Source organism: Mixophyes fleayi, chromosome 11 (assembly GCF_038048845.1).
Source record: "Mixophyes fleayi isolate aMixFle1 chromosome 11, aMixFle1.hap1, whole genome shotgun sequence".
Lineage (NCBI taxonomy): Eukaryota > Metazoa > Chordata > Amphibia > Anura > Limnodynastidae > Mixophyes > Mixophyes fleayi.
Genome location: NC_134412.1, coordinates 64,007,345 through 64,017,575, shown reverse-complemented (window position 1 = coordinate 64,017,575; position 10,231 = coordinate 64,007,345). Strand labels below are relative to the sequence as shown.

The 10,231-nt window shown below is 43.1% G+C and overlaps 1 protein-coding gene across 3 annotated transcripts in view; it reads right to left on the bottom strand.

The window, feature by feature from the left end:
- Window positions 1-10,231, bottom strand: part of LOC142107597 (carotenoid-cleaving dioxygenase, mitochondrial-like) — a 53,614-nt gene that overhangs the window by 18,762 nt on the left and 24,621 nt on the right. For all 3 annotated transcript variants that reach the window (XM_075191115.1, XM_075191117.1, XM_075191114.1), the window contains exons 7-8: window positions 4,158-4,318; window positions 657-824 (exon numbers count right to left, since the gene is read on the bottom strand). In XM_075191115.1, coding sequence (XP_075047216.1) covers window positions 657-824; window positions 4,158-4,318 — 329 coding nt within the window. The remainder of the gene's footprint in view (window positions 1-656; window positions 825-4,157; window positions 4,319-10,231) is intronic.

Below are 10,231 nucleotides of genomic sequence, written 5' to 3'. Positions count from 1 at the left end.
AATTCTACCTTCTCCAACCAACCAAATTCAGCTTTATCCCTCACAACCTGTGATCTCAGGACTAAATGTAACCAGCACCATGACTCTATGCTTATAATATACAGCAGGGAACACATTTTTCCATGCATTTAATTATATCACATTGAATTCACTTTCATATCATTCATTAGTAACAAATATTACAGACCAGAGTTTTTATGTAGGCTCTATCAGGCACTGAAGTTTGGACTGGACTGGATGGCAATAAACTATGCTGTGCAGCTTTGTGAGCCTTTGCATACCTATATAATTACACAAACAGGGAAAGAAAGATCTAGCTAATGACACCCCAAACCACCAGTCCCACTCCAAACACTTTCATTAAGCAAATTATATGCATATACATGAAAACATAAATCATAATCCTATATTGCAGTTCTGAGAAGTAATCAGAGATTACAAAGAATATTGCACAGTTCTTGCATTTGAAAATGTTTTAATGCTAATAAAGCTTTGCAATATCTACAATTTACAATGAAAACACTTTTACAACTTATCTTCCGTTCTTACACTGCTTCCATACAAAAACGTGTTTAAAAAGTGACGTGAAATGCCCACTGAAAACACTACTGTCCCATTATATTACCCACAGCTCTGGTTACCATATTCAATTTTACCTCATTCAGCGCTTGTCCAGATTTGCGTAGGTTTTGCAGCTCGAACATTCCCACAGCTTCCCCATCATCCTGGCAGCAGAGGTCCAGCACAATGCAGCCTTGGTCCTCAAAAGCATTAATTTGATGAAAGGTTGCAAAAGCCTTTGTGTGGAAAGTCACAGGGTGTTTCTACAAATATACATTACACATATAATATATCATGTTTTTAAATCCAGCTCATAAAAGCAAAGAAAATATAACATAGCAGCATAACCAGTATCTTCATTGGGCCTCATGAAATATTTTTCACTAAACTACATCATACTTGCCAACATTTCTTTTTCTTTTTCCGGGAGATGCCGGCTGGGACGTGGGCGTGCAGGGGGCGGGGCTGCGAAATCGCGTCATTTTGGCCCCGCCCCGTGACGGAATGACGCAAATTGCGTCATTTTACAGCGGGGGCGGGGCTAAACGCCGCGATTCCGGGGAATCGCGGCGTTTAAACTGAATTTTTCCCCCTTCCTATCAGGGAGATTGCCACACTCGTCCGGGAGACTCTCGCAAAATGCGACAATCCGGGAGAGTTGGCAAGTATGAACTACATTGATACAATAAAGTTCACTGGCCATGTGGGGCCTAGCCACAACTAACCATTCAGCAGTGTTAATATGTATTTTTCTCTTGCCTTTAGATCTACTGGGGAAAAAATTAAAGGATCCCTTTGGAATTAGGCAATTAATAAAGTGGTGAACAAATGAATGGGGGAGTATTTATTTTAAATTAAAAAAATTGGCAATACAGGTCCCAGCGGGCATGCTGATGCTTTTAGTTCAGCAGTATGGTCTGGCAGACATGGGTATGCTGGCACATGTAGTTCTACAGTTGTCATCATAGTAACTTATAGAAGCCACCACCTCCAACAGTATTAAATATGCCAAGTAATATGGCAGCAGTAATACTATAGCTATATATACATATATATAACTTCCAGTTTTATAAATCAGTTTGGAGCTTGTGGTCCTTGTTGATATAATCATCAACAGAGATACAGGCTTGGAGATACTTACATCAAGACCAGGGCCAGATTAACCATAGGGCTAACTGGGCTACAGCCCAGGGGCCTATGGCATCCAGGGGGCCCTTGAAAGTGCTCAGTAGCAGTATTGATCGGTCGGGGGCGCCCCCGGCGCGATCAGTGCTGAGCACTTTCACTGCGGTCCTTCTCCGGCGCGCTGTAGTCTCCTTACTGAGGAGATCTCGTGAGTCTCACTCTCACGAGATCTCCTCAGTAAAGAGCGGGCAGCTCGGATCACGGGGGGGGGGGCCCTCAAGGGGGAATGGAGGCCCCCTTAGCCCAGGGGCCTTCATTCCCTTAATCCGGCCCTGATCAAGACACAAAAGGTTGTAGAATACTGGGACATATGAGTAAGGTACTGTATTGTTTAAAACGTGAATCAGTGTGGAATACAGTAGCACAATACCACAGCTCCAGTCTATAACACACTATCTGCACGCTATTTGACAATTATAGTACATTTAATTTATTGTATTATTCTGAAATTTCGATTCATTCACAAATTGATTAAATTGTTGTTGTCATTTGGATATGTACTGTGAAGATACCGGGTTTATCTTGTCCAATTATAACAACCAGCCCTGCACCTTCCAGTAATCAATCTTCAGAATGAACACCCCCTCCACTCCCTGGAGTGGCTCCTTATATCCAGGGTCAAATTTCCACAGTATTGTCAATTATCAGGGCAAACCCCTGGGTCTCCCCTTTTTAACCAATGGTGGGTGCTGGACCAGGAGGTTGAAGTGGCTCCCCTGCTGTGTCCCTGCCACAATGTTTGGGCCAGTTCTGTGGAAGACAATGAATAATAATTGCCCTTCCAAACATCCAGATCTAGGATAGCACTCCGTCCCTCCTAAAATTAACCCCCTATAAGCTTTTTCATCCAGAACTAGCTTCCAGCTGATCAGGACTTCCCGTAGAGAAATAGAGGGGGAGAATGAAGGCAGCTACAGCCCCCTCACCAGGCGCGGGCTAGCAGATTTCAGCCCGGGGGGCGCACATCATTTGTGACGCGGCCGCATCACGTGTTATGTGATGCAGCCGCAGGTAATATTGAAGTAATATGGCATCCACAGGGAGGGGGGGCGGCCGGCCCAAAAAGCTGTTAGAGTGAGCGGCCCGGGGGGCCTATACCCCCCGCCCAGCCCGCCCCTGCCCCTCACCTGTATTTTGGAACTGGACCCCACCCAATCCTTACCCGTAACCCACCTGGCTTCAATTTAAAAAACCAATATATAACTGCATCACTGTAATATTAACAATATACATTTATACAATGAGTAACATATAGTGAAAAAGTCTCCTATATAGGCATGGCTACAATGTCCCCCTTACACATGTAATTAGGCACTGCATTTGCACTCTAGTAAGCTGGAGAACATTAACAGGGCTATAAAAAGTACATGTTGTTATGCTTCACATTTTGTGAGAAATGAGGGCCAGGCTGGTAAAGGTAATATCAACAACTGACAACTGTCTTTTTGTTTTGCATACATATATGGGCATTTATATTGCAATGCAGTTGGTACGATGTATCATATGGAATATACAGAGCACAGGGTTATTGTCTACTCTGTTTTCGTTTCACAATATTACTTTATGTTGTCTTCACAGCTGTCCATCAAGCCTATTTAAGGCTCATTTGGGTGTGGCTCATGAGCCAGTCCTTTCCTTGCTAGATGTAAGCCCTATACCTGGGAGGAGGTGAGTGCATCTGATTTAGCTGCATTTTAATGGGAGTTTAAAGCATATAGGTCCGTGTAGTACCTGCATGCAATGTGGTGCCCTTAAAACTGGGATACAAGCTTAAATGTATTGTTAAAAATATGAACCAATACCTCATGTTTTCATTTTGCTAGATACACACAGATATGCAATGTTAGGGATAAGTGCTGCCTTTTTGGCTAAGGTGATATCAAACTCGTTTCGTCACATGTATTTATACATGAAGTACTAAAATAGTCTCAGCATCTATTGCATACTATCCTATCAGTGAACACTGTGGATTTTAGATATAAAGTAACAAGTATTTATCATGCAATATTATTACTATTGTTATTAATTATGTGTTTGTAGTATTAAACTGTTTTAATAGAACACATTGGAAAGTGGACTTAGTTTGTTTTTTGTGGTTATAATAAAATCTTTGCCATTGTTTGATAAAATGCAGACACTGGTATTTGTATATTTATCATTAGCAGTAATGCTCAGTTAAATTTCAGCAGTAGTAGAAATGTTCAGTGGTAGCATCTAACTGTAGCCACCAGTGACCAATTAGAAGTCAGCTACGCAATTTGCATGCTATGCAAAAAGACGTGACAATTGAGGTTGGCTTGCGCAGCGTTACTGCCTACTCTAAACTCTGAACCTGTGCATTTGGAGGTCATGAATTTTGTACAACCAATAAAACTCTCAATTGTAGACAACCATGAACTGAAAGTATGTACCATTCCTGAGTGCTTATTAATCACGTGGAACACAGTATTCAGCTCGGGTTCCCAGCTCATGCTCCCTGAAAAGGACTTTCCTTGTACTTGGCTGAACAGTAACTTCATTATATTCAGTCTCAGAGGCTGTTCCACAAACACTATATAATTCTCGCTCATTCCTGTGAATACAATAAAAAAACAGGTATAAACTCCAAAACACTTTTTGTCATTTTAAGTTAAAAGAAGACACCTGTTCTTCATTTTTTAATGAATTCAGTCTTTTATTACATGCATTTTTACAGAATGATTTTTAATCAGCAGTAACGCATCTAATTCTATTTTATAATCAGCTCCTGGCCACCCTTTCTGAAAAACTATAACGTCATTTCATATTTTGATTGAAATACTGTTTAAGACAATGTAGGGCATTTATTAAGAGAAAAAAAACATTAACTGTGAAGTGAAAACACAACTTTGGGCCTGCATTGCGCACTGCACAAGTGCGTCTAGATTTTGGAGGAGCTAACGCTCATGGGAGGTGTTCAGAGGTTTGAGGTATATAGCTTTGTGGGACAGTAGAGAAAAGATAGTTACATTGTTATGGAAATGAGATTAAAAGGTGTAGATGGTGCATTTTTAGGTGTGTTACTTTATGTGCAGAGGTGCACCCCATCATTTCAATTGCGTAAAGAGCCTTCATTTTACACTAGTTCAGAGCTGGTGGTCATCAGATTTTGTCCTGTACTTTAAGGTGACCTGTTTTATGCCTTCATGTTGTACTGTAGTGGACAAGTATATTTCCAGGAACCCTAAAAGTAATTTAATACAAAGCTTCATACAAGTAATAAAGGCAGTATATGTATCCCTTCATGACTAATTTATGCCATAAATATGGCTAAAACAAACAATATTTTAGGACAAAAATGGAAGCATATTTTGTTGAAAGAGTTGATGCTAAATAGTAGGAGGTTAAATTTCTGACGTTTACACTTTTGCACATTGTAGAGATGTTTACCTAGGCATTTACTCAGGCTACAGCGGCATTCCCCGAGAGAGGAGGATAGGCATGAATGCTGAGCATGGACCATCCAGACACATGGGTGCAAACTTAATGAATTTTGCAGTGTGCGTTACCTCCAAGGAGGGATGTTTTCTAACACTGCTCAGAATTGCAAATCTGCACTTAAACCACAGTAACTAACCAAAATATTTGCTTTAGTTAAGCATGTTCTAGACAGAAACCTAATGGTTCATTGTTTGCTTGGTTTTAGTGAGAATTTGTACCTTCCAGATATTTTAATAAGTATCCTCAGTGGCATTTCATTGTATCAATAAGATTCATTGATAAAATATATCAAAGAACCTGATACAATGAAGTGCAATGAGAGACCACATGAGGTCTAGATGCATCTAACCAACCACAGTGGATTTCTAGCGATCTATATATCTATACCAGAGTGAAGTGATCTGAATAGGATTAGATGTGGATAGTGTCACAGTCTCTGTAAGGAGCAGTTCAGTGTTGTTTAACAGGATATTTTTATTTCTTTTGGACTCACCTGAAAAATAAGAAAAATTAGGATCTTTTTGAATAAGGACTTTAATAAAACGCTTTCAACATATTTGTAGGGTTTATTTTTAGTATTGCTGGCACTTTTAATTCTAATACAAGTTTCCCTGTTATCGTGTGACCAGTCCAGGCTGCAGTAGTTTGGTACTGGTTGTTTCTTTTGTGGGTTGGCCCCACACTGTCCATGTCCCCGTCTTAGCGGTATCAAGTCCTATGAGTGTTGGTGCTAGGTTCACTTTTCAGTGGTGCACACTTTTATTTGATACTTTTTTAACACTGCAAAGGTCAGTTATGATGATTGTCATCCATCATCATCACCACCACCACTGTATCCCTCTCAGTTCTTGTATTCTTTACATTGTGGGCATTCCAGCCTTGCCACCAGCTCTATCAATCAATAATCACAAAAGTTTGTACATCTTTGTTACATATTCCACCCTAGTGAAAATTCACTGTATAAAGAACAAGGCCTAATTAAGAGTAGAGATGAGCGCACTCGGATTTCTGAAATCCGAGCCCATCCGAACGTTGCCGATCCGAGTCGGATCCGAGACAGATCAGGGTATTGGCGCCAAATTCAAATCTGAAACCGAGGCTCTGACTCATAATCCTGTTGTCGGATCTCGCGATACTCGGATCCTATAAATTCCCCGCTAGTCGCCGCCATCTTCACTCGGGCATTGATCAGGGTAGAGGGAGGGTGTGTTAGGTGGTCCTCTGTCCTGCTATATCTCGTGCTGTTCAGTTCTGTGCTGTGCTGTGCTCAGTCCCGTGGTGCTGTGTCCTAAGCTCTGTCCTTCTGAGTTCAGTGGTGCTGCTGGGTCCTGTGCTGTGTCCTGTTCAGTCCAGTGGTGCTGTGTCCTGTGCTCTGTGCTTCTAAGGGCATACTTATTTCCCCAATATTCCCAAGTGTTTAAAAAAATGAAAAAAGTTATTTAAAAAAATACAAAAAACTAATTTCATTTTTTTTTGTAATTACAACAATATTTGCACAACCAATCGTGCAGTATAAGCCCATTGGCACTGCAATATTACCAAGTTCACACATTCAGCAGTAAAAGTCCAGTGGTGCTGTGTCCTGTGCTCTGTCCTGCTGAGTTCAGTAGTGCTGCTGGGTCCTGTGCTGTGTCCTGTTCAGTCCAGTGGTGCTGTGTCCTGTGCTCTGTGCTTCTAAAGGCATAGTTATTTCCCCATTATTCCCAAGTTTTTAAAAAATAAAAAAAAAGTTAGAAAAAAAAATAAAAATAATTTAAAAAAAAAAAAAATAATAATTAGAACCAAATTTGCAAAACCAATCCAGCAGTATAAGTCCATTGGTACTGCAATATTACCAAGTTCACACATTCTGCAGTATCTTGTGCTACATATAATAGAGACCAAAAATTTGGAGGATAAAGTAGGAAAAGATCAAGACCCACTTCCTCCTAATGCTGAAGCTGCTGCCACTAGTCATGACATAGACGATGAAATGTCATCAACGTCGTCTTCCAAGCCCAATGCCCAATCTCGTAGTACAGGGCATGTAAAATCCAAAAAGCCCAAGTTAAGAAAAAGTAGCAAAAAGAGAAACTTAAAATCATCTGCGGAGAAACGTAAAGTTGCCAATATGCCATTTACGACACGGAGTGGCAAGGAACGGCTTAGGCCCTGGCCCGTGTTCATGACTAGTGGCTAAGCTTCACCCACGGATCTTAGCCCTCCTCCTCCTCCCCCCCCCTACAAAAAATTGAAGAGAGTTATGCTGTCAGCAACAAAACAGCAAACAACTCTGCCTTCTAAAGAGAAATTATCACAAATCCCCAAGGCGAGTCCAAGGGTGTTGGTGGTTGTCAAGCCTGACCTTCCCATCACTGTACGGGAAGAGGTGGCTCGGGAGGAGGCTATTGATGATGTAGCTGGCGCTGTGGAGGAACTTGATGATGAGGATGGTGATGTGGTTATTGTAAATGAGGCACCAGGGGGGGAAACAGCTGATGTCCATGGGATGAAAAAGCCCATCGTCATGCCTGGTCAGAAGACCAAAAAATGCACCTCTTCGGTCTGGAGTTATTTTTATCCAAATCCAGACAACCAATGTATGGCCATATGTAGCTTATGTAAAGCTCAAATAAGCAGAAGTAAGGATCTTGCCCACCTAGGAACATCCTCCCTTATACGTCACCTGAATAACCTTCATAGTTCAGTGGTTAGTTCAGGAACTGGGGCTAGGACCCTCATCGGTACAGGGACACCTAAATCCCGTGGTCCAGTTGGATACACACCAGCAACACCCTCCTCATCAACTTCCTCCACAATCTCCATCAGATTCAGTCCTGCAGCCCAAGTCAGCAGCCAGACTGAGTCCTCCTCAATATGGGATTCATCCGAGGAATCCTGCAGCGGTACGCCTACTACTGCCACTGCTGCTGTTGCTGCTGTTAGTCGGTCATCTTCCCAGAGGGGAAGTCGTAAGACCGCTAAGTCTTTCACAAAACAATTGACCGTCCAACAGTCGTTTGCCATGACCACAAAATACGATAGTAGTCACCCTATTGCAAAGCGTATAGCTGCGGCTGTAACTGCAATGTTGGTGTTAGACGTGCGCCCGGTGTCCGCCATCAGTGGAGTGGGATTTAGAGGGTTGATGGAGGTATTGTGTCCCCGGTACCAAATCCCATCGATATTCCACTTCACTAGGCAGGCGATACCAAAAATGTACAGAGAAGTACGATCAAGTGTCCTCAGTGCTCTAAAAAATGCGGTTGTACCCACTGTCCACTTAACCACGGACATGTGGACAAGTGGTTCTGGGCAAACGAAGGACTATATGACTGTGACAGCCCACTGGGTAGATGCATCGCCTTCCGCAGCAACAGCAACAGCTGCATCAGTAGCAGCATCTACAAAAGGCAGCAAACATTGTGTATTATAGGCTTTAATAAGAGGCACATTGCTGACAACATATTAGAGAAACTGAGGGAAATTATCTCCCAGTGGCTTACCCCACTTAGACTCTAATGGGGACTTGTGGTGTCAGACAATGCCAGTAACATTGTGCAGGCATTAAATATGGGCAATTTCGAGCACGTCCCATGTTTTGCCCACACCATTAATTTGGTGGTGCAGCATTACCTCAAGAGTGACAGGGGTGTGCAGGAGATGTTTGCGGTGGCGCGCAAAATTGCTGGACACTTTCGGCATTCAGCCAGTGCCTACCGCAGACTAGAGGCACATCAAAAAACCATGAACCTGCCCTGCCATCACCTCAAACAAGAGGTTGTGACGCGCTGGAACTCCACCCTCTATATGCTGCAGAGGATGGAGGAGCAGCAAAAGGCCATTCAGGCCTACACAGCCACCTACGACATAGGCAAAGGAGTGGGGATGCACCTGAGTCAAGCGCAGTGGAGACTGATTTCCGTGTTGTGCAAGGTTATGCAGCCATTTGAACTTGCCACACGAGAAGTCAGTTCCGACACTGCCCGCTTGAGTCAGGTGATTCCCCTGATCAGGCTGTTGCAGAAGCAGCTGGAGAAAGTGAGGGAGGAGCTGGTAAGCCATTGCAATTACACCAAGCATGTAGCTCTTGTGGATGTAGCCCTTCGTACGCTTTACCAGGATCCGAGGGTGGTCACTCTTTTAAAGTCAGAGGAATACATTCTGGCCACTGTGCTCGATCCTCGGTTTAAAGCGTATGTTGTGTCTCTGTTTCCGGCGGACACAAGTCTACAGCAGTGCAAAGACCTGCTGGTCAGGAGATTGTCCTCTGAAGAGGACCGTGACATGCCAACAGCTCCACCCTCATTTTCTTCCACATCTATGGCTGCGAGGAAAAAGCTCAGTTTTCCTAAAAGAGGCGCTGGCGGGGATGCTGATAACATCTGGTCCGGACTGAAGGACCTGCCAACCATTGCAGACATGTCTACTCTCGCTGCAATGGATGCTGTCACAATTGAAAAAATGGTGGAGGATTACTTTGCTGACACCATCCAAGTAGACATGTCAGACAGTTCATATTGTTACTGGCAGGAAAAAAAGGCAGTTTGGAAGCCCCTGTACAAACTGGCTCTATTTTACCTGAGTTGTCCCCCCTCCAGTGTGTACTCGGAAAGAGTTTTTAGTGCAGCGGGGAACTTGGTCAGTGAGCGGCGAAGGAGGTTGCTTCCTCAGAACGTTGAAAAAAATGATGTTTATAAAAATGAATAATCAATTCCTCAATGAAGTACAGCACTGCCCTCCAGATAGTACAGAGGGACCTGTGGTTGTGGAGTCCAGCGGGGATGAATTGATAATGTGTGATGAGGAGGAAGTACACACTGTAGGGGGAGAGGAATCAGCGGTTGAGGATGAGGACGACATCTTGCCTCAGTAGAGCCTGTTTAGTCTGTACAGGGAGAGATGAATAGCTTTTTTGGTGTGGGGGCCCAAACAAACCAATCATTTCAGCCAAAGTTGTTTGGTAGGCCATGTCGCTGAAATGATTGGTTTGTTAAAGTGTGCATGTCCTATTTCAACAACATAAGGGTGGGTGGGAGGGCCCAAG